At 52.0% G+C, this 27,812-nt stretch overlaps 1 protein-coding gene across 4 annotated transcripts in view; it reads right to left on the reverse strand.

The window, feature by feature from the left end:
• The window catches only part of RGS3 (regulator of G protein signaling 3), a 212,264-nt gene that overhangs the window by 140,035 nt on the left and 44,417 nt on the right, over positions 1 to 27,812 (reverse strand). For 2 of the 4 annotated variants that reach the window (XM_050926322.1, XM_050926323.1), the window contains 6 exons: positions 26,086 to 26,176; positions 24,473 to 24,540; positions 18,201 to 18,282; positions 10,980 to 11,085; positions 9,083 to 9,422; positions 7,783 to 7,822 (listed from right to left, as the gene is read on the reverse strand). In XM_050926322.1, the coding sequence (XP_050782279.1) occupies positions 7,783 to 7,822; positions 9,083 to 9,422; positions 10,980 to 11,085; positions 18,201 to 18,282; positions 24,473 to 24,540; positions 26,086 to 26,176 (727 nt within the window). Of the gene's footprint in view, positions 1 to 5,865; positions 5,942 to 7,782; positions 7,823 to 9,082; positions 9,423 to 10,979; positions 11,086 to 18,200; positions 18,283 to 21,148; positions 21,339 to 24,472; positions 24,541 to 26,085; positions 26,177 to 27,812 lie in introns of those variants that run through there. The other 2 variants (XM_050926324.1, XM_050926325.1) reach the window with 2 other exon arrangements.

Here is a 27,812-nt window from a genome sequence, read left to right on the forward strand (position 1 = left end):
AGCTGGCTGTATTTTAAAGAATCCTTATTGAGGTTGCAGGAACAAACCATCCTGATGGGTAGAAAGAATAGTAAATATGGCAGGTGACCAGCTTGGCTTAACAGTGAAATCCTCGCTGATCTTAAACACAAAAAAAGAAGCTTACTAGAAGTGGAAGATTGGACAAATGACCAGGGAGGAGTATAAAAATATTACTCAGGCATGCAGGAGTGAAATCAGGAAAGCCAAATCACACTTGAAGTTGCAGCTAGCAAGAGATGTTAAGAGTAACAAGAAGGGTTTCTTCAGGTATGTTAGCAACAAGAAGAAGGTCAAGGAAAATGTGGGCCCCTTACTGAATGGGGGAGGCAACCTAGTGACAGAGGATGTGGAACAAGCTAATGTACTCAATGAATTTTTTGCTTCTATCTTCATCAACAAGGTCAGCTCCCAGACTGCTGCACTGGGCAGCACAGTATGGGGAGGAGGTGACAAGCCTTCTGTGGAGAAAGAAGTGGTTCAGGACTATTTAGAAAAGCTGGATGAGCACAAGTCCATGGGGCCGGATGCACTGCATCCGAGGGTGCTAAAGGAGTTGGCGGATGTGATTGCAGAGCCATTGGCCATTATCTCTGAAAACTCATGGCGATCGGGGGAGGTCCCGGATGACTGGAAAAAGGCTAATGTAGTGCCCATCTTTAAAAAAGGGAAGGAGGAGGATCTGGGGAACTACAGGCCAGTCAAGCTCATCTCAGTCCCTGGAAAAATCATGGAGCAGGTCCTCAAGGAATCAATTCTGAAGCACTTAGAGGAGAGGAAAGTGATCAGGAACAGTCAGCATGGATTCACCAATGACAAATCAAGCCTCACTAACCTAAATGTCTTCTACGATGAGATAACTGGCTCTGTGGCTGAGGGGAAAGCACTGAATGTGTTATTCCTTAACTTTAGTAAAGCTTTTGATACTGTGTCCCACAGTATTCTTGCTGGCAAGTTAAAGAAGTATGGACTGGATGAATGGACTAAAAGGTGGATAGAAAGTGGCTAGATTGTCGGGCTCAACAGGTAGTGATCAATGGCTCCATGTCTAGTTGGCAGCTGGTATCAAAGGTTGGTTCTGGGGCTGGTTTTGTTCAGTATCTTCATTAATGATCTGGAGGATGGTGTGGACTGCACCCTCAGCAAGTTTGCATATGACACCAAACTGGGAGGAGTGGTAGATACACTGGAGGGTAGGGATAGGATACAGAGGGACCTAGACAAATTAGAGGACTGGGCCAAAAGAAATCTGATGAGGTTCAACAAGGACAAGTGCAGAGTCCTGCACTTAGGACGGAAGAATCCCATGCACTGCTACAGACTAGGGACTGAATGGCTAGGCAGCAGTTCTGCAGAAAAGGACGCAGGGGTTACAGTGGATGAGAAGCTGGATATGAGTCAGTGTGCCCTTGTTGCCAAGAAGGCTAATGGCATTTTGGGCTGTATAAGTAGGGGCATTGCCAGTAGATTGAGGGACGTGATCATTCCCCTCTATTCGACATTGGTGAGGCCTCATCTGGAGTACTGAGTTGGAAAGAGTCCAGCGGAGGGCAACAAAAATGATTAGGGGGATGGAGCATGTGAGTTATGAGGAGAGGCTGAGGGAACTGGGATTGTTTAGTCTGCGGAAGAGAAGAATGGGGGGAGGGGTTGATAGCTGCTTTCAACTGCCTGAAAGGGGGCTCCAAAGAGGATGGATCTAGACTGTTCTCAGTGGTACCAGATGACAGTACAAGGAGTAACGGTCTCAAGTTGCAGTGGGGGAGATTTAGGTTGGATAGTAGGAAAAACTTTTTCACTAGGAGGGTGGTGAAGCATTGGAATGAGTTACTTAGGGAGGTGGTGGAATCTCCTTCCTTAGAGGTTTCTAAGGTCAGGCTTGACAAAGTCCTGGCTGGGATGATTTAGTTGGGGATTGGTCCTGCTTTGAGCAGGGGGTTGGACTAGATGACCTCCTGAGGTCCTTTCCAACCCTGATATTCTATGATAACCATCCTGTACATAAACAGGCCAAAACACTCCTGCATAAGGCCATGGAGTAAGTAGGACCTTTTCCAAACTAAATACTAGTCTAACCAACATTATAAAAAGGGTGTGGAGCAACTGGAGGAGATCCAGAGACGAGCGACAAAGATGACCAAAGAGATGGAACACAAGCCATACAAGAAAGGCTGAAGGAGCTGGGTATGTTTAGTTTGGAGAAGAGGAGATTAAGGGGGGACATGATAGCAATCTTCAAATACTTGAAAGGCTGCCATAAAACAGATGGAGAAAAGTTGTTCTCTCTTGCCACAGAGGGCAGGACAAGAGGCAGTAGATTCAAACTACAGCACAGAAGATAGTACACTAGCACTTTTGTCAATTAGGGGTGTGAAAAAACACACACACCCCGACCGACATAAGTTTCACCGACAGAAGTGCAGGTATGCACAGCCCTATGCCAGCGGGAGACACTCTCCTGCCGACATAGCTAACTCCGCTTGTTGGGATGGTTTAATTATGCTGACAGGAGAGTGGCTACATGGGAGACCTTACGGAGGTGAAGCTGCAGCAGTACAGCTGTGCCACTGTAATATTTGTAGTGTAGACATGGCCATAGATGAAATCTCAAGAAAAACGTTCTACTGTCAGAACAGCAGGACAATGGCTCAGACGCCCAGAAAGGTTGTGGAAGCTCCTTCACTGGAGGTTTTCAAAAGGAGGCCAGACAGACATCTGCCTTGGATGGGTTAGGCCAGTGGTTCTCAACTAGGGGTATGCATACCCCTGGGGGTACACAGACAGAGGTCTTCCAGGGGGTACATCAACTTATCTAGATATTTGCCTAGTTTTATCACAGGCTACATAAAAAGCACTAGTAAGATCAGTACAAACTAAAATTTCATAAGGCAAAATGAGAAGTCAGCAATGTTTCAGTAACAGTGTGGCTCTGACACTTCTCTATTTTTATATCTGATTTTATAAGCAAGTAGTTTTTAAGTGTAGTGAAACTTGAGGGCACGCAAGATAAATCAGCCTCTTGAAAGGGGGAGAGTCATCTGGAAAGGTTGAGAGCCACTGGTGTAGACACAACAAATCCTGCATCTTGGCAGGGGGTTAGAGTAGCTGACCCTTGTGATCCCTTCTAACCCTCTGGTTCTACGATTACATATTCCCTTAACCATTAGGCAGTAGTGTGTTTGCTTTTAGATAAATGCCAGGAGAGACTGACTGCACTGTATTCGCAGCACCCACTGTTCCTCTTCGTCCAGTACCTTGCCCTGATGGGGGCGGTGGGCTCAGTTACCTGCCAGGTTGTTCCCAGCTCTAACTACAGAGATTCTCTAATTCATTCCATGTTCCCTTTGCTAACAGTCTGACTGCCAGATCAAAACAAACAATGAGAGATGGGCTCAAGGCCGGGCACTGAAGGGCAAGGAGACTACAGGCTGGCAGCTGGCTCTTACCCCGTATTGCTAAATCTCCTCATTTCACTTCAAAAATTCTTCACCCGTCAAAAGTAGTTTCCTAATTGTCTCTGGTCTGATCTGGGAAGGCAGCCAACATGCCCAAAGCAATGTTACCCTTGCAATATGACGGGTGACAACAGCTCCAGTGTTTGCTTGTTTAAACTCTGTTCAGATTAACTGGCGTTTTCTCTCCCCTGCTCGGTAAACAAATTGCAGATGCTAATTAAAAATAAACACTATGGGGAAAATCCTGGTTCTTCCTAACCAGGCTCCTGTTGGAACAGGGAGGCCCCCATAGCAAGGACACTCTCTTCACAGGGTCAGCAGTGGCAGAATGGTTAATAACCCACAAGACAAGTGTCCCGCTGCCTGCTCAGGTTTCAGCTAAGTGAAATCTCCCATCTGAAGGAATTCAGAGCTTGGGGAAACCTGCACAGGGTCTTGGAAACTTGGGACCCATGCTGAATTCTCCAGCTGTCACCCAGCTTTTCCACTGCAGAGCTTTCCAGCTGCCACATTGTATCTATTAAGGGGGCTGGCCAATAACTACACTCAGTACAAAATTATACAGCTGGAAAACTTGCATGGACAGTTGCCCCAGTGCCAGGAGGAGACTGTTCAATTAGAGAAGCATAGAGAACTTCTCGTCCTAGGCCACACCTAGAGCCGCAGCCCCATGACACCCCCAGAGCTGAGCTCTCAAGCTACCCTGGAGCCAAGCAGATAACAACCCCACCGTCTATCCAGATCATTGGGAGAAGCCAGAGTGCAAGGCCTGCTGCTCCCCGGCAATGGCAGCTTTGTGAAGCTCTCCGGGCTGAAAACGGTGATTTCCAGCATCCAGTCTGTACCCAGCTGAGCACTTCCAATTCTCTTACCTGTGCTGGGCTTAGTCTGAAACACACATGCTTGGGACTGCTCTGCGCCGAGAGCCCCTCCCTGAGTCCCCGTGTTTACACTGGTCCTTTCAGCTCAGCAAGCTCAGGAGAAACTCTCTTTAGCTCAGCAACATCTGTCCTCACCAACACTCATCCAAACTCGTCCACCCCCCTGCACAGGCCGGGTTCCTGGCCTCCCTCCGCCCCCAGGCCAGGGGGCTCTTGAAGGCATGCCTGTCCTTGCTGTACTGGAGTCTGAGGTCCAGCAGGGAGCTCACACGCATGCAGTTAACCCCTTTGGCCGCCAGCTTCAGGGTTCAGTGGCTGCCTGAAGGAGTTGCTGATGCGGCTACAGAGCTGCAGGACCGGGGGGATTCAAGCAAGGGGCTAGTGCCCACAGAGAACAGCTAGTATGGCATTGCTCACCCAGCCCCAGCGAAAGGAGAAGCTGAGTCTGCAGGTCTGAGCTCCACTAACCAAAGTCCTTCACTGAGACGCACACCTTCCCCCTGCAACCGCTGTCCATCCACCCTCTTCTTCTCCCAACCCCAGCAGCAGCTTGAGGTCTGCATTTGGAATTCTCGAGGATAAACCCTCCATCCCTTGGTATTGGCTAGCTTTTTCCATTGCTTCGGGAACATTTTATTGAGCTGCCATAATGTGAAGTCTGGTCTCCCAACAGAACCCAGGCATTTCAAGGCCACGAGCAGCACAGATCACCCAGTAGCTTGGCTGCCTGAGGTATTAAATAAACCAAACACAAGGAGAAGCCGCACACCCATGCACAAAGGACAGGCAGAGAGATAATTTCTCAGCAAAGAGCCTCTCTGTTCCCATATTAGGTGTATCTTATATGAATATCCTCTGGCTCTGGGATTTGTTCTGTTATGATACAGAGGAGAGAGGCGAAGTGGGAGAAAGCAGACACTTTTCATGAGTCCATTGGCAAGCAAGTCGTTGGCCTCCTGTATTGCAGACAGCAGTGCAGAAAGAGGAACTCAGGGCTGCAGAGCATGCTACAATCAGCCAAACACACTGGGACTACAGGGCTGATTGCTAAGAAGACAATAAGACTTTTCCAGCTTCTCACAAATGCTGGCTCTAGAAAACCACGTCTTTAGTACAACCTGTTAGCAAGCCCAAGCTAAACGCTGGAGCTACATCTGCCCCATTGGCCCATGTCTACAAGTGGTTTTGCATTAAAACTAGACTGGATGCACTAAAGTGGGCCTGCATCAAGCAAGCCTGTCCAGACTCCGCGGCCCAGGACTCTGCACACCTGACACTGCTTCAGAAAGACTGATTTGAAACAAACGTCCCACACCTCAGAAGAGCACTTAATGGCCAAAAGGCTCAGAGCTCAGGGCCCTGCTTCATCTAATCCACCAAAATCCAAACACACATATTGTCACAGAAAACCCTGTCACCCTCCACTTCATTCACCTTCCCTCTACCGCTTCTCACTTAACCCTTCACTCTGCAGCAAAAGCCCCCCTTTCCTTCCGCCGACTGGCACGCACCTCGGCAGCTGGCTGCCCTGTTCGGAGCTGACGCTGCACAGGGAGGATTTCCCACGATCAAACGAGCTGCCGTTCCCACGGCTCTGGAGCAGTCTGTGCACAGGAACCACACGCCCTTTCCCCAGACAATATGTTGAGTCACGGGACATGTCACCACCAGAGCACATGGAAGCCGCTCTCCCAGCAGGGGGTACCAGAAGTACATGTTTCTCTGGAGCCAGACTGGCATCAGTTCCCACAGCTCTGAAGGGCAGGACTTGCTGTTATCCGTCTAGCTCCTCACCCCACAGCAAAGAGACCCACCAGAGCTGAATGGATGAGTGAGCCAACGAGATTTCAAGGAAAGCTGGCACAGTGTCTGCAGCAGCCTCAGACAGTCATGTAACTTTGACCGCACTAACTGCAAGGATCAGATCCAGGGCCAGTTCCAATTGCTCAGTAATAAAATGAACCCACTGGAGAAGTGCTAGGGGATGTCCTATGTGAGGAGCAACACCAGCATCTAGAGAGCTCCTTTCCCCAAGCCTGAGGAGAGCAGACCCAGGCAATGAATAGCAGACAGGCCCACGGACATATTCAGGGACCTGCCAGAATATCCACCCTCAGTGCTTTTCATCCCAGGATCTTAGTGCACTTTGCAAAGCAAAGCACGTAGCATTATCCCCATTTTAGAGATGGGGAAACTGAGGCACACTGGTGGGGGAGGGAGAAGTGCCGTGATGTGCTTCCAGATTTGAACAGAGCTCTCAAAGAAGGCTCCCCTTCGTTCAGCTAAATGCAGCATGCTCCTAGCGTGATTTGCTGTCCTTCACACAACAAAACAACCCAGTAATTCCACCATCTTCCTCCCATAATCTTCACCAACCCTTCCACAAGACCCTCACCAGATCCATCTGCCCTTACACCTCAGCCATGCTTCCCCACCCCTCCAACAGCTCCTCTAGGGGTCTCCCCTACCAGGAAGCTGTGGTGGCAAGTGGGTTGTTTCCAGCCCTGCGGCTGTGTGGTGCTTGGCTGGACGTGGAAAACATCCTTCTGGTGCTGGCTCATGGTCGGCTGCAGAATGGATCCCCTTTGTTTCCCGAGATGGCCTGGTCTCCTCTGACTGCTGAGAGGGGCTCAATCGGGGAGAGTCTTCCCTGGCTTGTGTGGGGAGTTTCTAGGGAGGAGTTGGCTGGGGTGGGGTGCAGGGGTGGGCAGGCAGGCATGGCAGGGACGTCCACTCAGTGGAACAGCAGCCCGACCCCACAACCTGCTCCTCTCCATGCCCAGCTGGAACAGCTGACAGGCTCCAGGAGGAGAGTACATGGCACTTCCTCCATGTGTGATGCACTGCTGAGGAGTGGAGGTCCCTTGCAGCTGCTGCTCTGGCAAGGATGGGGCACTGCAGGGCAGCCGCCGCCTCTGTGAGCAGCAGAAAGGTCAGTCCCAGCCCCAAAGAGGACGTCTGCAGGTGGGTCTGAGAAACCACTGCTTGCCCCGACCGAACATCACCAGGTCCCACTCACCAGCAGGTGATATGCACAGGGCTGGCCTGAGGACGCTGGGAAAGACCAGAGAGGTGAAGCTGTGAGACAAACCCTAAGAATGGTGTGGGGGCAACGCTGGGTCCCCCGCCTCCTGCCAAAGGAGGGCAGCCCAGCAGCTTGTCTCCTCAAGCCCTTGCAGTGATGTTTCCAGGCTTAGGTCCTCGCAAAGCACAAAGCCAGAGGCTTTCCCTCCTGGGGCCTCAGGCTGGCTCTGTTAGCCAGGGCTGGTGCAGCTTAGTGACTGCACAAGTTCATAGCCAAGGGGAACCCAGCCCAGCTTCCCTCCCAGGCTAGTGCCCCCTCCGCTGAGGGGGGCGCCACAGCAACTGCCTAGGCAGCAAAGTTCCTGAGTCTGCCAAGCCGTGGGCTGTTAGGAATGGACACTTACCCACAGCGGCACTGTGCTCCTGATACACCGGCCTCAGCAGCTGGAAGACACAGAGCAGGCAGGACACGGTTACTCCCTGCAGCTCCTGCACACCAGCAACCCTCAGCACTCGAATTCCAGACATCCCCAAGCACTTCGCAGAGGGAGGCATATTGCACTGATGGCAACAACTCCAGCCCTGTGTCCTACCCACTGGAAAGCCTCCCGGTTTCCCCCAGCACTTGGCACAACCCTGCTGATAAACAGGTTCAGCACAGCCAGCTGCCATGCCCCTTAGCAGGACAGTATCAGCACACACCGTACAATGGTGAGTGCTGCCGGGGCTGGGAAGAGGCCTTTGGGGGACAGCACTAGCTTGGAAGCCTAATTTACTGTGCTGAAAATAAGCAAAGACCACAAACGCTTCCCCTTCCCCTGTGGCTGGGTGGGCTGGGGAGGCATCACTTCAGACAGGCAGCAGCCTAGACTAACCCCACAGGGCTGTACTGTTCCCTTCCCTTCCCCTCCTAGCTAACCACACCGTACCCAGCAGTCACAGATACAACAGTTGTCCTCAGTGACATCTTGGGGGGCGGAAGGGGCTCGTTGGGGTCAGTTTGCATCATGCCACTGTGACATTTCTTGGTGCACAGGACCAGGAGCCAGGGACCCCACAGCTGTGGGCTGATTGCCTGCTCCTTGCAAACGGCCAAAGCCAGGGCATCTGCAGACACCAAGATACAGCAAGAAGCAGTGTCTGCTCCATGCATGAAGTCCAGCTTGTGCCGATGCAGGCTGGGGCGGAAGAGGGCCTGCCTAGGAGCATCAGAGAGGCTGAGGCTGGAGGCAGGATCACAGGCTAGCTGGAGCTGTGAGGAGTCAAAGCCCATGAGCACTCAGAGCTCAGTGCTGCCCTTGGAGGACCAAAGAGCTTTGAACACCTCATTTCTGGCAGCTCCTCAATCTGTACCCCACTCCTCCTGAAAGGACCCTCCTTGCTGACTCAGGTGAGCTCAGAGTGGCTACTCCTGAAGCCCTCCAGTGCAGCCCTGGGCCCAGCAGCTCCGGAAAGCCAGAGCATGTCACAGCCAAGGAAGCACTGGATCTAGGGATCAGCAGAGCCCTGCACATGGCCTGGGGCCTCGGCTTTGGCTGATCCCCCTTCAGGTGAAGGTGGCTTAGGATAGGTGTTCCCTGGAGGCAGGGCTGACTGGCGAGCTGGTCCAGACATGGCCCTGTCAAGAGGCGAAGGCCTGGCCAGCGTGAGGGGCTCAACCAGTGCCCAAGGACAGGCGTTGCTAGTGCTGGAGGGGGGCCGTACCTGACTCCCAGGATTCAGAGGGGCTAAGAGGATGTAGTTCTTGTCCCCGTCAGAGGATGCCCGGGACAAAGGTGGCATCGTGTGCTGGCTCCGCTTCCCAACCTCCGTGTATCGCGCCCAGTTGTTCAGCACCAGCCTGTCGCTGCCATCGTACACAATGTGGCAGCTCTGGCGCTGCTCGGGGCGCGAGGGCACCGTGCTGTTTTTCTCCCGCTTGTTTGGAGGCGACTGGAGGTCATAGGTAGATTTGCAGGACGACCTCCGTATCATGCCTTCAAGGCCCGGCTTGATCTGCGGCACAATCCTCCACACCAGCAGGATGATCTCACTGGGACAGTTCCTGAAAGAGACACCGTGGGGAAGGGTCAGACGAATGCAGCTCAGAGCCAGCCCCATGGGCAAGCCCAGCTCCAGCACAGCAAACAACACGCTTGGCAGGCGACACTAGCCACAGAGTGCCCCAAGCCACGCAACTTCAGAGCCACACAGACATCCCCCACCACCAGAGAGTCCCTCTCCCTTGCCTTCCTCCCCACCCCAAGAGTCCCTCTCTCTTCACTTCCCTCGCCCCCGACTCCCTCTCCCTTCCCTTCCCCCCACCCCGAGAGTCCCTCTCCCTTCACTTCCCTCCCCCCGACTCCCTCTCCCTTCCCTTCCCCCCACCTCGTGAGTCCCTGTCCCTTCCCTTCCCCCCACCCCGAGAGTCCCTCTCCCTTCACTTCCCTCTCCCCGACTCCCTCTCCCTTCCCTTCCCCCCACCTCGAGAGTCCCTCTCCCTTCACTTCCCTCCCCCCGACTTCCTCTCCCTTCCCTTCCCCCCACCCGGAGAGTCTCTCTCCCTTCCCTTCCCCCACACTCTGAAAGTCCCTCTCCCTTCACTTCCCTCCCCCCCAGATTCCCTCTCCCTTCCCTTCCCCCCCACCCCAAGATTCCCTCTCTCTTCTCTTCCCACTCTCCTGCCCTGAGTCTCTCTCCCTTCCCTTCCCCTCACCTCGAGAGTCCCTCTCCCTTCACTTCCCTCCTCCCGACTTCCTCTCCCATCACTTCTCTCCCTCTCAGATTCCCTCTCTCTTCCCTTCTCCCCCACCCCAAGAGTCCCTCTCCCTTCACTTCCCATCCTCCTGTCCCGAGTCCCTCTCCCTTCCCTCCCCCACACCCCGAGGGTCTCTCTCCCTTCACTTCCCTCCTCCACAGATTCCCTCTCCCTTCCCTTACCATCTCCACCCAAGAATCCCTCTCGCTTCCCTCCCCCACCCCAGACTGCCCCTCCCTTCACCTGCCCCACCTCAGGGACACCTCCCCCCCCTTCTCTGCTTAATGGACTCCCCCTCCCAGCTCCCTGCACCCCCTCAGACCCTCTCCCTTCCAGCCTCCTGCTCCACTCGAGAGACTCTTGCCTCCCCTCCCTCACACCCCTAATCAGAGACTTCTCCTCCCCCTCCCCAACTCCCTTTCCCAGCCCCCTGCACCTCCTCTGAGACCCTCCCTCCCCAAACCCCTCTGCCCCTCTGAGGCTCTATCTCCTCCTCTCCCCTCCAGCTCCCCCCGAGCCCCACTCACTCCACACAGAAACACTGGTACCCCCTCCCTCCCCCAGGCAGTCCCACAAATCTGCAACACTCAGCTGGGCCCGCTCTCCACCTGCCACTCCCCTCTGCAGCACATGGGCCCCATACGAAGGCTCCCGCCTCAGCCCAGTCTGGGGGTACCGCCTGTCCAGGTTTTCCTGGGATCACTCCACCCCTGAGGTGGCTGTGCAGGGAAACCTGCCCGCCAGCTCAGTGCACACTTCAGCTGGCCAGCTCTTGGGGCTCAGGATCGCCCCGGGGCCCCGTTTTCTGTATCCCATGTGGCGGCCCACTCCCAGCCCGACGGGTACTGCAGTGTGAACAGTCACCGGATTTCATGTGCCAACTCCACGCATTTCCAGTGCTCCACAGGCTGCTGGTTCAGCTGCACCACGGTGTCCAGCTGCTGCAGGCCGGCCTTCTCCGCTGGGCCACCTAATGGAGAGAAGGAGCCGTGCCAACAATCTGCCCCAGGACAGAGCCAAGCGCAGCGACAGTGCCCCTGGCAGGGGATGAACACAGGTACAGGGGTCAGCTTTGCATCTGGGGCATTCGCTCCTTCGCCCCAGATCCCCCTCCCTACCGCCCAGATCACATACTCATCCCATCCCTTCCCTCTCTACTGCCCGGATCTTCTAAGGACCCCGTCACTTCCCTCCCTATCACCCGGATCCCGTACTCACCCTGTACCTTCCCTCCCTACTGCCCGGATCCCATACTCATCCCATCCCTTCCCTTCCTACCTCCCAGATCCCGTATTCACCCCATACCTTCCCTCCCTACCACCCGGATCACATACTCATCCCATCCCTTCCCTCTCTACTGCCCGGATCACATACTCATCCCATCCCTTCCCTCTCTACTGCCTGGATCTTCTAAGGACCCCATCACTTCCCTCCCTAACGCCCGGATCCCATACTTACCCCGTACCTTCCCTCCCTACTGTCTGGATCACGTACTCATCCCATTCCTTCCCTCCCTACCTCCCAGATCCCATACTCACCCCGTACCTTCCCTCCCTACCACCCGGATCCCGTAGTCACCCCGTCCCTTCCCTCCCTACCGCCCGGATCCTGCATTCCCTCCGTACCTTCCTTTCCTACCGCTTGGATCCCATTTTCATCCTGTCCCTTCCCTCCCAAATGCCCAGATCCTGTACTAACCACATCCCTTCCCTCCGAACCACCAGGATCCCATACTGACCCCATGCCTTCCCTCCCTACCACCCACATTCCATACTGACCACGTCCCTACCCTCCAAACCACCCAGATCCCGTACTGACCCCATCCCTTCCCTCTCTACTGCCCAGATTCTGTTCTCACCCTGTGAGCATCGAGTCTGACCTACTGGTTCCTCTCTCGGCCACTCCCAATGAGAGTTAATAATGTCAATGGCAGTGCTTGCTGATGTGATAAAAATATATGTCCACTAGGAACTTTTCTGAGACCTTCAATCTCTTAAACATAGAAGCCAGACCAAGCCACCAGATTGTAATAACTGACAGTCATTGCTAGCCTGAACTGTGTGTGCAACAGGCCCAACTAGGGATGAAGCATACCATGAGGTTAGTGTCATTTATGGATGCCTGTTTAAGTCAAACACCACGCCCCTGTAAAATATACATCCTACAGTCTCACTACAGTTCCAACCTGTGACATTGATTAAAGGTAACCATGTAGATCTTTGTTGCTACCACTGTTCTATAATTGCAACAAATCTTGTACAAATTGTGTCAAGTAAGGCACCAATGGAGAAGTTACAGTTTGCTGAATATGATTATCCTGTTTGTATGCAGGTATCATTTTTGTATCTGAAGTTATGAATATTGACCATGTATCTGTATCTCAAATGTGTCTGCTCCTGTGATAGCACCCACAGGGCAATTTGCATCCAGTCTGGCCAGCATATTGTTAATTGCTCATCAGCAAACACAATGAATCATGGAAGAAGCCTATCCACACCTGATAGACTTTCATATGAATGTTCTAACTAGAGTACAGGTAATAGCCTCTGCTATAGAATATCAAGGTTGGAAGGAACCTCAGGAGGTATCTAGTCCAACTCTCTGCTCAAAGCAGGACCAATCCCCAGACAGATTTTTGTCTGAGATCCCTAAATGGCCCCCTCCATGACTGAACTCACAACCCTGGGTTTAGCATGCCAATGCTCAAACCACTGAACTATCCCTCCCCCATGACAAAGCAAAGCAGGCATGGACATGTGACTTGCCTATATGACTCCAAACTCCATCTTACCTGTAATTTTCCACACACTAGAACAATGGGTTTCCCTCCACATGGCAGAAGCTATACAAGGCCCTGGAAACACCTCCATTTTGCCACTTTCCTGCTCAAACCTCTGGACTATGGACGTATACTAATGGGAGCATCTATCCAAGGAACTGAGGACTTTCCAATTATTTGGGAGCAACCAACTTAACAAGCCAGCAGTTTATTTCATCACTGCTTCAAGCCTGATCCAAAAACTCTTTGCAATACTAAATCTCCCATCTCTACTATAAAACTGACCTCAAAACTGTATTCATATCTGCATGTATAGTGATCTTTTAACCAATACTCTCTCTCTTTCCTTTTTAAATAAATTTTAATTTAGTTAATAGGAATTGGCTGTACACATGTATTGGGTAAGATCTGAAATATTCATTGACCTGGTGGGTAATGTGCCCAATCTTTTGGGATTGATAGAACTTTCTTAAATGATGAATAAGATTTTCCGTAATCCTCCTCATATTTGACTTGGGTGTCTGGGTGGAAGCCCAAGGATGGGTTGCTTTAAGGGAACTGTGTTTTGGCTCCTGGATAACCAGTAAGGTATTATAGAAGCTGTTTTGTGGCTAGCTTGGTGGATCTAAATATTGGAATGACCACCAGCTGGAAGTGGACGATGCACTGACACCACCTTCTCTCTTAGACTCCGGCTGAGTCAAACAGGGCACCGTGGTTCCATACTACTTGGATGAATGGAGGCAGATGTTCTCAATGGAAGGGGAGGACGGCAAGTCAGCCAGGACTAAGCACTTCTCCTTTCCAACCCCCACCACTCTGGACTTGCCCGGATGGAGTTTGTACCAGCTGCCCTTGGCTACTCTGGGAGACCTGCGCGGGGGGGGGGGGGGTTGTAGAAGAGGAGCAGTTGCCCATTTCCATTCTCTGGGGCTGTTGGAGCAATAAGTGGAGCCACTGTAGTGCAATGCCATCCGTCCCACTATGTCATACAGGCAGGTTAGCAGCCTGGGACATTCTGAAGAGCTCGAGGGCAGAGGGCAAAGGGCCCCCTGATATCAGCTGACCTGATCCCAACTCACTATTGTTATCATCTGTAGCTAGGAGGTGTCATGTGATCTGTCACGGGAAAGCACATCACTCACTGGGTATTCACAGCATCATGTCATACAGGTGCAAGCAACTGATGCAAAGTTACGGACATAAACTGAAATTATAATTCTTAAAATGTGTTTGCCAGTCACCCAGGAGTTAGTGCACTCTAAACAAAGTCCCAAGCTTTCTCCACTGGGCAGTTACTTCCCAAATACCTTGAAAGACAATGAGAATGTATTGATATACCAGCTAAACAAAGCTCTCCAGCTAACAAGTGTGAGGAAGAGACTGCCTGGCTAGGCCCCAGGCAGAGACACTTTATCGGAGCTCTAAAGACAGGGGAGTCTAAATCTCAAATAATAAGCAATTGAATCAACTCATTGAATACAATATTAGTGCATCATGGAAGGTCTTTTATGTATGCCTGTAGCACGCTGGTGGTAAAATGGCTGTATTGATACTAGGGGAGGAATTATGGATGCTCATTGAGATTCTGCTGCCCAGTCTGCCCAGACACAGCTACTTACTTGTCTCCTATGTAAATCAAGCATCATGGACTCAAACAATGGAAGCCTCATTTATAGCGAAATCATATGGGGGATGAGAAGCCCACAGGAAGGGAAGAACAGCACGAGGTCATTGACCTTTGGGAGATATAAGTTGGGAGAGAAGGCAGCCATCACTAGAGAAACATGAGAGGCTAGAGCTCTGAGAAAGATTGGTCCTTCAACCAAGAGGGGAGGGGGGGCCTGAAGTCTCTGGAACTGAATGCAGGTGAGAAACCTGCTTAGAAAGAGATGATTCACCTAAGATGACAAGGGAAACCAGCCCCTGGTGCTTTTGTGGAAGGTCCTGACTGAGAGAAAGTCAGCCATGGCAGGGAAGAAGAACGACAGGTGAGAGAACAAAGCCTGTATCTTGCTAGGTGAAGTTTTAGACTCTTAGATGCATGTTTTTACTTGTATTTGCTTGTTACCTTTTCTGACTTTATTCTTTTACTTAGTAGCACTTAACCTACGGCTAATTATTAATAATATTTTATTTTACTATAAACCAACAGCACTGTGTTCACCCCAATTAGGTTCATAAGCTGTGATGTGGTTTTGTCTCTTTAGAGGAACAATTAAGCCATATTAAAGCTCTGATCTGCCCAGGGCATGTGGCCGTGGGCAAATTCGGGACTCGGAGTGCGTGAGGGTCTCCCTGCCAGATGTAACCAAGGCTGGTGGAAGTCGCTGTGGGGCTGTAGACAGAGGTCAGAGCTGCTGAACCAGGGCTGTCTAGCACATGGACAGTCAGGGGGTGACTTGCAGGCTAGCTTGGCTGAGAGTAGCCCAGTCTGAGAGCTACAGCAACAAAGCACTGTGAGGTGCCCAGGGTTACAGGGCAGGTGATTACACAACCATGCACTGGTCTGGATTTGCACCCCACACTGACCGGACCATTGTGGTAACTGGTTTGAAAGCTGCAGGGAAGTCACAACATGGAAGCACCAACATGGGACCTACACCCAAGGCCAGGAGAACAGCCTCTCTTTAGCGCCAGTGTGGCTGTCCCTGTCCTGACGCCCAATGACAAAGCATCAGGATGCAGCAGACTTGCTGTTGAAGCATGGCTGCTGCTAGCTTCTCAGTTACTTTGCCAAGGAATGGGAAGTTACAGGTGGGGCAGTGCCAGGTGGTTTCCTGCATCAAGTGTTGGCTTCCTGATTATTTGTGGCCTATGGCATTCCTCAGGGTGGGCTGGCAGGTTAGCTTCTCACAAGCAGGTGTTGATTATTTCCATCAGAAGCAGTCATCGTTTTTTGCCAGCTTTCCCCAGCCGGGACAGGAATGGCTCTTCTCGCGGGGGGAACTCCCCTGTGACTGGGAGCGCCAGCAGCATGCCCTCAGCACCATCTCATGCCTGCACTAGGGTGGGGACCACAGGCAGAGCACTCATTTGGGGTGCCTCTGAACCCCCAGTGCTCCAGTCTCCATATCAGCCTTTGTCATAACTATAAAGGGAAGGGAACAGCCCTCCTGTGTACAATACTATAAAATCCCTCCTGGCCAGAGGCACCAAAATCCTTTTACCTGTAAAGGGTTAAGAAGCTCAGGTAACCTGGCTGACACCTGACCCAAAAGACCAATAAGGGGACAAGATACTTTCAAATCCTGGGGGAGGGGGAAGGCTTTTGTTTGTGTGCTCTTTGTTTTGGGTGTTGTTCGCTCTTGGGACTAAGAGGGACCAGACATCACTCCATGCTCTCCAAATCTTTCTGAACAAGTCTCTCATATTTCAAACTTGTAAGTAACAGCCAGGCAAGACGTGTTAGTTTTATCTTTATTTTCTCAACTTGTAAATGTTCCTTTTGGCTAAGAGGATTTTACCTCTGTTTGCTGTAACTTTGAACCTAAGCCTAGAGGGGGTCCTCTGGGCTCTATTAATCTGATTACCCTGTAAAGTTATTTTCCATCCTGATTTTACAGAGATGATTTTTACCTTTCTTTCTTTAATTAAAAGCCTTCTTTTTAAGAACCTGATTGATTTTTCCTTGTTTTAAGATGTAAGGGGATTGGATCTGCACTCACCAGGAATTGGTGGGGGAAAAGGAGGGGGAATGGTTAATTTATCCTTGTTTTAAGATCCAGGGGTTTGGATCTGTGTCCATCAGGAACTTGGTGGAGAAGTCTCTCAAGGCTACTGGGAGGTAGACAGAGTTTCCCAAATAACTCTTAAAGGATTTGGGCGATGGCCGTAAAACTGATCTAAGCTGGTAATTAAGCTTAGAGGTTCTCATGCAGGTCCCTACATCTGTACCCTAGAGTTCAGAGTGGGGAAGGAATCTTGACAGCCCTGCAGAGACCAGCATGCAGCAAGGAGTGCACCTCGGGATCTGGATTTACACAGCTCCTGCAGCCCCCCTGCTGAGCCGTGTCATGGAGGAGATGCAAGCTGCATCCCAGCTGCAGGAGACTGTCCCTGGCCTGAGATTGGGGCAGCGATGCGCTTTCACTTCCTCAGGCACACCAAGGACCCAATTACTCACAAGCGGGAAAAGCAGATGAGATTTGGGTTCCTCATTACCTCAGTAGGCAGGTACAGGATAGCAAACTAGATTTCCAGGTCAGTTTTGTGGGAGAGACAAATCCATTTCTCACCCTGATGATTCTGGAGAAAAGCTTGAAAACACATCCCATAAATGCTCAACAATAAGACCGCAACTAAAAAGAACCCAAAGTGCATCCGTTTTAAAATCCCACGGTTTGTGAAATGTTGTCAGTTTTGGACAACTGAAATGTGTAATATTTTGGCCTGTTTGGCAAACATTTTCAGTAAAGCCAAAACATTTTACCTGACCTACTGAAATTTTTCAGTTGTTGAAAACCAAACAATTTTCAGTGTTCATGGTTTTGTTGAGAGTTTTTTTTTTCCTGGCAAAAAAATGAAAAATTCTGTCGAAATATGTCAACAAAAACATATAAAATAGTTTTTGTCTAAATGTTTTATGCGGGGGCGGGGGGGAACCTTTCTCAGCCACTGCTAGTATATATATTAGACTGACACCAAAACACTGCAGAATGCCACACATAGCACAAATGGTATATTGTCCTATTTGAGAACCTGCATGGGATCCCAGCATTAAACACTGTATTGTGAGGCATAAGCACAAGGGGCAGAGTTAAGGTGGCTTTTCCACTTAACGTTTGCATTTCCTGACTTTTGCTGTGGAACTGAAGGGACTGATACAAAGCCAACTGAAGTCAATAGCAAGGCTCCTAGTGATTTCCATGGGCTTTAGACCAAGCCATTAATGCTCTCTCCCAATATCTGGCTATCTGGAGCACTCGTTACATAATCAAATTTTACTCACTCGATGAGCAATTAGGAAAAAACTAGTTGCCACCATTTTTGTGTCAAACACCAAGAAATGGCACAGGAGTCCCCACCGCTGCCCTGTGCCCAGCAGTCACACCGAAATGCCTTCTTGCTGAGCATACAGCGCTGAGCACAGACAGTGCTGTAATGAGACAGCCATGCTGGCCTCTGGCCTCATTAGAGGCAAAAAGGGGACATTTAAAAGAAACTGTTCAAGAGAAAAGGAAAATTCTGTGAGGTTTGAGAGGCTCCTAAGACAGGATCAAACACAGGGAAGCAAAGGGGGCCGGGGAGTCCCTTTCAGATCAGTCCAACAATAAAAGATGTATAAAAATGGGTTGTTCTCTTACCAGAGTCTACAGCCTGCACACGGACTGGAGAGTCGCAGCAGATTGTGAAGCCAAACCCATCCCTTCCTCGAGGGATTGTAATCTGAAAACAGACATCAGAGTCATCCTGTTACACAGGAAGGCAGCTACTGTGTGTGACCACTACGAACCCAGCACTCTGCTCATGCATAGCCTCAGGACTTTTATGCCTACATTAAAACAGCGTCTATACAGCCAACTGGAGAGGGATGGATGGACTGTTCAGAGACAACAAACAGCTGTCAGTATAAAAGTCCTCCCTTTGTAGGAGGACATAAACTACTGCAGACGGCCAGGACATAGCTGACACATCTGATGCTGGACTGCAGCCAAGGGCATTTAAAAGGGCATTTACAAATCACATAAAATTTGGCATTGCAATCTGTGAGCAGGTGAGCTGTGTATCCTGTACTACAGGCAGATAACACAATTCTCCACCCCTGAATTTCTCTTGATAACCAATGGAGTCTTCTAGAGGTGCGATGAAGGATGTGTTAAAGGATAAGATTGGGAACCAGGAGATATGATTTTATTCCTGGCTTTGACAAAGACTTCCAGTGTGACTTCTTTGAGCGACTCTCTGTGCCTCGGTTTCCCTTATGTAATATATAAATAATGACGTTTCCCTACCTTGCAGGATTGTGGCAAGACTTAGTATATCAATATTTGTAAAGCAGTTGGAATGAAGACGCTCCGAAAGCCTCACACATAATTTTGTGCTAAAGTATTTTCATTAAGTAGGATACGGCTGAAAGGAGTTCTGAAGGGAAGGGATGGAGGGTTAATGGGGTTTTTCCATCAGCATTCAGGGAACAAGCTAAAGGCTCCCCTCGTCACGCTGCCCCTGGAGGCTATGAGCTCTCGTGAACAGAGTGAAGTTCATTTGTTGAAGGCAGAGTCACAGTTCCTATAAATGTTATTTCAGAGAAGTTTGTCACATTTCCTGGTTGACTGAAAAGAAGGAGGGTGGGGGGAACCAACTGACCCATATGATTTCTGGAAATAAACAGCCAGAAGGATGGATCCCATTGAGGGACCCAGTATAAGCAACCACAGATCCTGGCTGAGAAGAATTTAATCCAAGCCTCTTTCTATCTTTTGCTCTAATAAAGCGAAGATGAAATCACAATAGTATCCGGTTGCCGAGCTCCACACCCTGTCTCCCAGCATTTCCCTAGCATGGCAGTGGGCTTCCGAACCCAAACTTCCTTCCACTGCCATCATCAAGAGCACGCCCAGTCCCACCACCACGGGTAGCTTTGGGGGTTGGTCGGTCACAAACAGGCCAAAATGCTGGTGGTGGCTCTGCAGTTTTGACTTTTCTCTACATGTAGCTCTAACACAGGACCAGAGGAGCAGAGGGGGTTTCTAGGCCTGGGAGTCATGACCAGAGGTCGGTGAGCAGCTCTTTGGGACAGCCCCACGCCACAGAACCCCAGCACTGGCTCCCCATCCCCACCTCTGCCCCTTGACCACTGACAGAGACACTCTTAGCCCTGAAGGGAGAAGGGGGTTTATGTCACTAGCCCATTCAAACGTGGGGATGGTGACACAAAGGGACAGGGTGAAAAGAGCACCGTCTTACTCTGTCTTCAGGGTCTGCATGTCAGATCTGCAGCTTTCCCTCGCAGAGACATGTTATTTCTCCTGCTGGCCCTGAAGAGCCAGCCCGGCAACAGGAGCGTGAGCTGGCGTCAGATCTGCTCATGCAGCATCAAGAGAACCAGCAGCTGAGCCCAGATCTTCGTTACTGATAAGGGAACCCAGCTCTGCTCTTCACGATGGAGTGATCAAAACACTGGAGCTCGGGCTCTGGGATACAGCTCCCAGCTGGCACCAATGCTGTGTTTCTGCCCCTGCAGACATGGGCTGGGAAGTGTGAACCCAGACAGGGAAGGTGGGTGCAGAGATGGCATGTGACTTCAGCACCCTAGAGGGCACCGAGTTATCAGAACTCTACACCCCTGGTGTGGAGGGAGGAGCCAGGGCAGATTTCAATGGTTTTGGGAGACCAAGAATTAACATGGCCCAAGACGAGAGTCACAGTAAACCATTTCCACATGCAGAGCGGAGTGGAGTTGCCTTTGTCCAGCCCAGAGACTGGATGGGGCATGTTTAACCAAGGAGACTGCTTCTGCTCTGTCTTCTTCGTATCTACATTGTGAAACTAATTCACTGCACTGAAGGGAGTGCAGTGCCACATATACCCGACCCCGCAGTCCCAGCCCTAGCCTCAGAACTAGGGTAAACAGGAGAACTCAACAAAGGGGCTGGGACCCTAGTATGCCTGGGAGTGAGCCATGACCCCACTGCAGAGCAATGGGGAGCTGGTGTCAGAAATGCCAAGGCAGCTTCATCTACACAGCCACATTTACACCATTAAAAATACCCTGCGACAGACAGAGCCATGGAAAACACTGTCAGACAGAACTTGGAACTTTTCTTTATAACCTCAGCAAGACTCTTTCCTAGCAGCCATCAGTGTCTCCCTAGTGCATTCCTGATAAACACAAGGAAGAATCTGCTTAACAGTCTGCAGTGCCCTCCTCTCCACTAATGAACGGTAAATTGGACACTACCGCTCAGCTTAGAACTTCCTCGGGACACACCAGGTCCTTAGAGCACTAACACTCAGGCCATTAGCACAAGCTGAATGCTCGTTCCCACCATGGGACCATCCACACTTCTGCAGATCAGCCCGTACACAGACAGAGATCATCTATACACAGCCGCCTTGTCAAGCATTTCCCCGATCTTTGCTGTAACGGCATTTGCAAACCAATACACGAGAAATAACCTGACACACCACACAGCCAGAGCAGCAGGGGGAGAACACACACACACACATATGCCTAACTCAGACTCTGAAATAGACATGCCCCCCCAGATGGATTCACTTTGCATTCGGATTAGGGTTAGGTTCCACAGACCTGTCTGTATCTCCGCTCTGAGCACACCTTGCAGAGTCCATTGAAGCGATTCATGATTGCAGGCTCTCAACGTGCCGCTAGCCCATGGAAATTAAATCCCTCAAAGGAGCAGGAATCCTGGTCTCCTTGTATCACAACAGCATGGAACAAGCCACAGTGAAACTGGCATGACCGCCCATGGGAACCCAGCGCTAGAGAAGAATGGCAGGAAGCCACCTTTCACCTCCCAAGCCCCTGTCTGCGCTGTATGCCGCTTTACGATAAGACAGAGGGCTTCCTGAAAACTCCAAGTGACAAGGAAGAGAGAGAGTTTTATATTAAAATTCCTGTCAACTATTCAGTATTCCCTAGTCCCCTCTCTGTTGATGTGGCTTTTGTTCCTGCTGCATTCTTCAGCGGCACAGAGCACTTTGTTATTGCAAGGTTCTCACAAACACTTTGAGGACGTGTAAGCAGCATTTCACAGGCCTCGGCTGCACAAGCTTCACTTCAGTAAAAAGACTCCGTACGCTAGTTTAAAGATACGGGAGGAAAAGTGATTCGGCTTTAGGAAACCAAGGAAGAATTTGTTTTCACAGAACACACCCGCACAATACTGCTTTGTGTTTACAGGGGGCGTGGGGAAGCACAACCCAAAGCTTGGAGGTCAGTGGCACCCATGGTTTAATTTCAGAATTAAAGGCACAGCAAAACTCTGACTCAAGTCAGATGTACAGTGCAAAGCTGGATTGTGTGACATGGCCTCTTTGCACACTGCAGCAGCAGCTCCCAGGAATGCCAAGTCACAGGGGAACCCTTGCAGAATGCAGTTAAACAAAACATGAAGAAAGCTCCTTTCAGCTTCCTCCACAGGGCAGAAATGAGGCAAGGCTTCCAACCCCAACCAAACCTAGGCCCCGGAGTCACTGTCACTGCAGCACGGTCTGGTGGCTGGGGGTGAGAGGGATTTTAACTAGCAGAGGACACAAAGGGCTTGCTTTGAAGTCACTAACCAAACTGGCTCGACAGTGTCTAGCCCTGCCAGCCTGGGGCTGCACTGAGCTGACAGGCTGCCATTCTGCCTCCCCCAGTTTGCCATCTTTGAGGTCAGTGGTGTTCATTCTTACAGGGTATTTCCTGGAGCCCCCATCCCCCCCACGATGCAATAAAAGCTCCGGGGGGGTGAAAATATTTACAGGAGGGAGCTTCACTCCGGCCAGCGCCAGCTGAATGTAAACCCTGCCTATGTGAGAGGAAGGGAGGGATAAGGGCGCTAGGTTGGTCAGTCTAGCTCAACCCTACGGTTTAAAACAAATAACTGAGAATGCAGCTGAGGGAAGCAGCGAGGCAAATTTGGCACAGATCAATCACAGGGCCGGTTGGGCCCAGTTTCTGACGTGGGCCCTGTGTTTCTGTTGCTGTTTCCCATCCTTGCCTCTCCTATGAATCACAGAGGCCTCGGTCTCAAGTGCCCCATTCAGATGGCAAAGGATTTAACGTAACATCCACTGGAAAGACGCAGGGTGAAAACGCAGCATGTTCAGATAGATCAGCAGGTGTCCACAGGAAGGGCCCTCTCAGTGCAGCGTAGCACGGTCTAGTCCAGGGTGGCAAACTACGGCCCGGAGTCCACATCCGGCCCTTCAGACATTTTAATCCAGCCCTCGAGCTCCCACTGGGGAGCGGGGTCAGGGGCTTGCTCCACATAGCTCCCGGAGGAAGCGGCCTGTCCCCTCTTCACCTCCTACATGTAGGGGCAGCCAAGAGGCTCCACACACTGCCTGTGCCCCAAGCGCCGCCCCCATAGCTCCCATTGGCCAGGAACCACAGCCAATGGGAGCTGCAGGCGGTAGGGCCAGCGTGCAGAGCCACCTGGCCTTGCATCCACATAGGAGCTGGAGGGGGGACATGCTTCTGCTTCTGGGAGCTGCTTGAGGTAAGCGCCTCCCAGAGCCTGCACCCCAGAGCCTGCACCTCTGACCCCCTCAACGTCCCAACCTCCTGCCCCAGCCCTGACCCCACCACCGCCCCTCCTGCACCCCAAACCCTCATCCAGCCCAGACCTCCAGCCAGAGCCCTCACCCCCCTGCACCTCAACTCCCTGCCCCATCCCGGAGCCCTCTCTCACACACTGAACTCCTCATTTCTGGACCCACCACAGAGCCCACACCCCCAGCCAGAGCCCTTACCCCGTCCTGCACCCCAACTCCCAATTTCATGAGAATTCATGGCCCGCTGTACAATTTCCATACCCAGGTGTGGCCCTCAGGCCAAAAAGTTTGCCCACCCCGAGTCTAGTCACACAGCTCTGGCTCCTTTGAAAGTCTTTGGAACGAATCACTCCTCTCCCCGAGCTAGAGCAAAGCCTCGCCATGGCCTCCGGGCTCTCCAGCACCACCCCATAACACACGTGCAGGGAAGCACAGGCACATCCCCACATTGTCAGGTAGCTTCCCCATGGGGTGCATGTCGCTCATGGCCTGTTTCCCACAGATCTCACCGTCATGGCCCAATCCACACTGCAGCTCCAGCCGCTCTAACCAGCTGCAATTCTCCCATCTGACCTGGTCACAAGGGGTGGGGTGCTGCCACGCCACCCAGCTAGGTACACACCAGTGCATTCTGGGAAATTTGGACCCTATCCTCCTAAGGCCCCAGCAGGGAACAGAGTGCCCAGGAGATGCACATACCGCAGCAGTAACAGTGCACCCTGGGATGTCCTACTACACAGAGAATGGAATTAGGGGGGCCAACCAGCCTGCTTACATGGCCAGGGGTCCAGTTCACACAGCAACAAAATAGAGGGCTGACCCAGGTGCCAGAAGAGAGCCATGGGGCAGCCTAGGCCTGCAGCTGCCATGGGTCCTGGCTACTGACCATGCTGCATGAGGACACCAATTGTGTTTAGAGTCACTAACTGCTTACAAAATCAGCCTCTATGCTGGAGTGTGGACAGGGCCTAAATGGAGGGGAGACCCCCTTCCTGGATGCAAAAAAAGCAACCCTGCTGCGTTCAGACACAACCTGCCAAAGAAGAGCCACACACACTACGCTCTCTCTCATGAAGACTTGCCCATTGTGCTTTGTTGTATACAGCAAATGTAATTCTGGCTCGTCTCTGCGTATGAGAACCATCACAGGCCCACTCATTTCACAGTCCCATTCTGAATCCCCTGCTCAGCAACGCCAGACTTTCCTCTCCTCCCTACTGGTCTCTGCCCTTTCACTCAGCCCTGCTACTGTGCAGATGAATGTCTTCTCCCGCCCCTGCTCCTGAGTCACTAGTGCTGTGCTGCAGCCACTGGGCTCAGCTTGAGAGGGCAGCACTGGCCCTGGCACACCTACCTTGAGCTGCTCCATGTTCTCAGCCTCCTGGTTTCCCAGTTCAGCCCGCTGGCTCGCCCGTGGTGGCTCTAGAAGGCAACAGAAAGAGCATGTCATATAGGCTGCTCTTAGGCACCACGCAGACGCTTCTGCCTTTAACAGCATCTTCTCCCTCTGCACAAAGGCCAAGCACCATGAAATCTATGGGGGCGTCAGCTCCAGACTGGAACATGGTGGCATTTCCTGTCGTTATTCGAAGACCCAGAAATTCCTTGTTGATCCACTGAGGGTGGCATGATGGGCAGCTGCCACATGCCCTTCACACACATTGCCCTGCAACAGAGTCCCAGCCCAGACCCCACGGTGGACACAACACCCCCGTAGCACATCTTTGGTCCCAGGTCGGCTCCACTCCTGCAGACACTGGGCAGCCCCGGGTTAGAGCCAGACAGGAAGGAGAACTCAGCAAGGGCCTGATCCAAAGCTCACTGGAGGCAACAGGAGGGAATCCATTGATTTCAGTGGCCCCAAGGCTGGCGGCTGCTGGCCCAAAGCTGGAGAGCACGTGAGATGCAGCAGCGTGTGGTGACAGGCACAGCAAGTGGGAGAGACAGGGAGGAAAGAAGGGCTTGTGTCCCGAAGGAGAGGGGAGATGCCCCCTCTCTATGGGTCACCCAGGATCGCTCCTGTGTATGTGCTAACATGGCCTCATTACCACAATGTCTGAGTGTTGCTGGGTCGGGAAATCCAGGCTGTGTAAAGACAATATGGCTGACAGGCCAGGCCCCTCCTCCTCCCTTGAAGTGGCCTTGGGCTGGAGGGCTGGACTTTCCACAGGAGAGCTGAGAGCAATTGAGGTGTGAACAGTTCCTCTGCCTTCCCCCTAGTAGGGGAGGAGGAGCTGGCAGGGGTGGGGTTGACATGAAAAGGGTTGTTGCCATACTGACTATAATGAGGGTAATTAGTTAAGCTGGGCTATTATCAGCAGGAGGAAAAAAAATCATTTGTAGTGATAATCAGGATGGCCCATTTCCAACAGTTGACAAGAAGGTGTGAGTAACAGTAGGGGAAAAATTAGCATGGGGAAATAGGTTTTACTTTGTTTAATGATGCATCCACTCCCAGTCAAGCCTAATTTAATGGTGTCAAGTTTGCAAATTAATTCCAATTCTGCAGTTTCTCGTTGGAGTCTGTTTTTGAAAAAAAAAATGTTGTTTTTAATGTCCTCTGTGTATATATATATCTTCCTACTGTATTTTCCACTGCATGCATCCGATGAAGTGAGTTTTAGCCCATGAAAGCTTATGCTCAAATAAATTTCTTAGTCTTTAAGGTGCCACAAGGACTCCTGTTCTTCTTACTGAACTGGCAGTACTGCCTGGAGCACGGCAACCGGAGGCTGCCAGCCAGGCCCAGCTCCACGCAGCACAGGCAGGAAGTCTCCCCTGAAGGCCCACATAGACCTGGAGGCCAGCTATAGGATGGGGGCCTCTGCTAATCCGCTCTCCACTAGAGCCTGTCTCCACACACTGACAGTGGGGAGGAGGCAGGGCACGAGAACCCAAGCCGCTCCCATGCTCTGCTAGCTCTTGGGACGTACCACTCCCCAGAGCATGCTGCTGAAGGGGACCCACCTCTGCTCTGCTTCAGACGCTGCGTGGCCACCTTCAGGTGCTTGGTCCTGCCCAGGTCCTCACCAAGGAGATAGTACCAGCCGCTGACCTCCTGGGGCAGAGAGAGGGGGTGAGAGCCGCAGAGCTCATGCTCAGCGGGGCAGCTGCCCTCCAACCCCACAGGAGAGTGCATCTGTGCAAGGGCTGTGAGTGCAGGGTGCTGGCTGCACAGTGCCTGCCCGGGGAAAACACAGAGCAGGAACGAAAGCCACCCTCTACACCCAGCACGCCCCAGCCCAGTGTCAGCAAATTTGGTGGCCCTGGGGCCCTGCATCCACAGTGCTGCCAGAGGGGCCACCAGCAGCACCATTGATTCCCAAGGCTGAACCTGCCCCAGCACAGGTGCGTGTCCCAGAGCAGACAGGGCCCAGGCGCCCTGTGTCTGCGCTGGCTGAGCTCAGGGGCTGACATGTGAGCCAGGCACTGCAGCAGAAGGGAGGGCGCTTGCCTGGCTCACTGACGCAAGGAGTGCCAGGCAGCGGGAGCACAGTGGAAGGAGAGCGTGTGAGACGGGAGGAGGGATTCCTCAGAGTGAAGGAGCAGCAGGATGCAGCAGGTGCACGAGAGCACAAGAGACTGGGAGCTGAGGGTACAAGGGGCAGCTGTGGTGGGGGTGACAGGGCCCCACATCCCTTGCTCAGACCCCTCTCCTCACTGGGGCTATTTCCCCACTCTGTTCCTCCCCGGCCTGCCGGTTGCTGGACACAGGTGCAGTTTGGTGACAGGAAGAGCTGATTTTGCACCTGCTTTGACTCAGGAACAGATGCAATGCTTGTGCTCAGCCATTTGCAGGGCTCCAGCCATTAGCATGGAAAGGCATCAGCTCCAGTGCACACTAGCACTATCACAGCAAGCCCAAGATAGGGACTCACTTGCTGGCCTTCCTTCCGGGAGGCAGGGCCCCCCCACTGCCCATAGCCCCAAAGGGCCATTCCAGCCGCTGGAAATAGCTGGAGCACAGAGGCTGTCTGGCCACACACCCCAGTCTCCTAGCTACGCTGCCAGCATCAGGGGCTGCTATGGGGGTAGGGCCTGGAGCCACTGTATTTTGCCACTTCACTGTCATCCAGGGAGTCTGGTGAGAAAGTGGTATTCCCAGGTGGGTTTCTAGCCTCATTGTGCAAAAGGACCATATCAGAATGAGGAGCAGGACTAGGTCACTGCTACAACTCTGTCACCAGGAAGTGCTGACCGAACGTGCTGCGGTGTGGCCTATGTGAAATTAACCAGTTGTTCCAGCCCAGTCCCTTGCTGAAATGTGTCTACATTGCATGTGCCCCATGCTGGCAGGCTCAGCAGGTGGCCAGTATTCTAGCCCTATCACCAGAGAGGTCATCTGCAATCCACACTGGGCGCCTTCAGCAGTGCAGGACGGGCAATGTCAGGGTTCTTTCACCACAACCAACGCATGCTGCGGGCCAGGCTGGGCAGGGCATTCCATACACCATGGACAAAGGGTTTGGTTAAAGAAGAGTCTCAAATCAGTGGGCAGGAAACTGTCGCTGAGAGTTTCCTGAATTACCATGCAGAACCCTGAAGACAGCTCATGCCAACCACGCGAGGGACAGCTGTGTGTTCACAACATCAGCCTCCAGACCCTGCCTCTGTGACTCCAGGATGTGTGTGTGTTTGTGTGTGCACACCTGCCTCCTGCCTCTACCCATACAGTCTGGAAGTCACAATTAGCC

Source organism: Gopherus flavomarginatus, chromosome 17, assembly GCF_025201925.1.
Source record: "Gopherus flavomarginatus isolate rGopFla2 chromosome 17, rGopFla2.mat.asm, whole genome shotgun sequence".
In the NCBI taxonomy this organism is placed as follows: domain Eukaryota; kingdom Metazoa; phylum Chordata; order Testudines; family Testudinidae; genus Gopherus; species Gopherus flavomarginatus.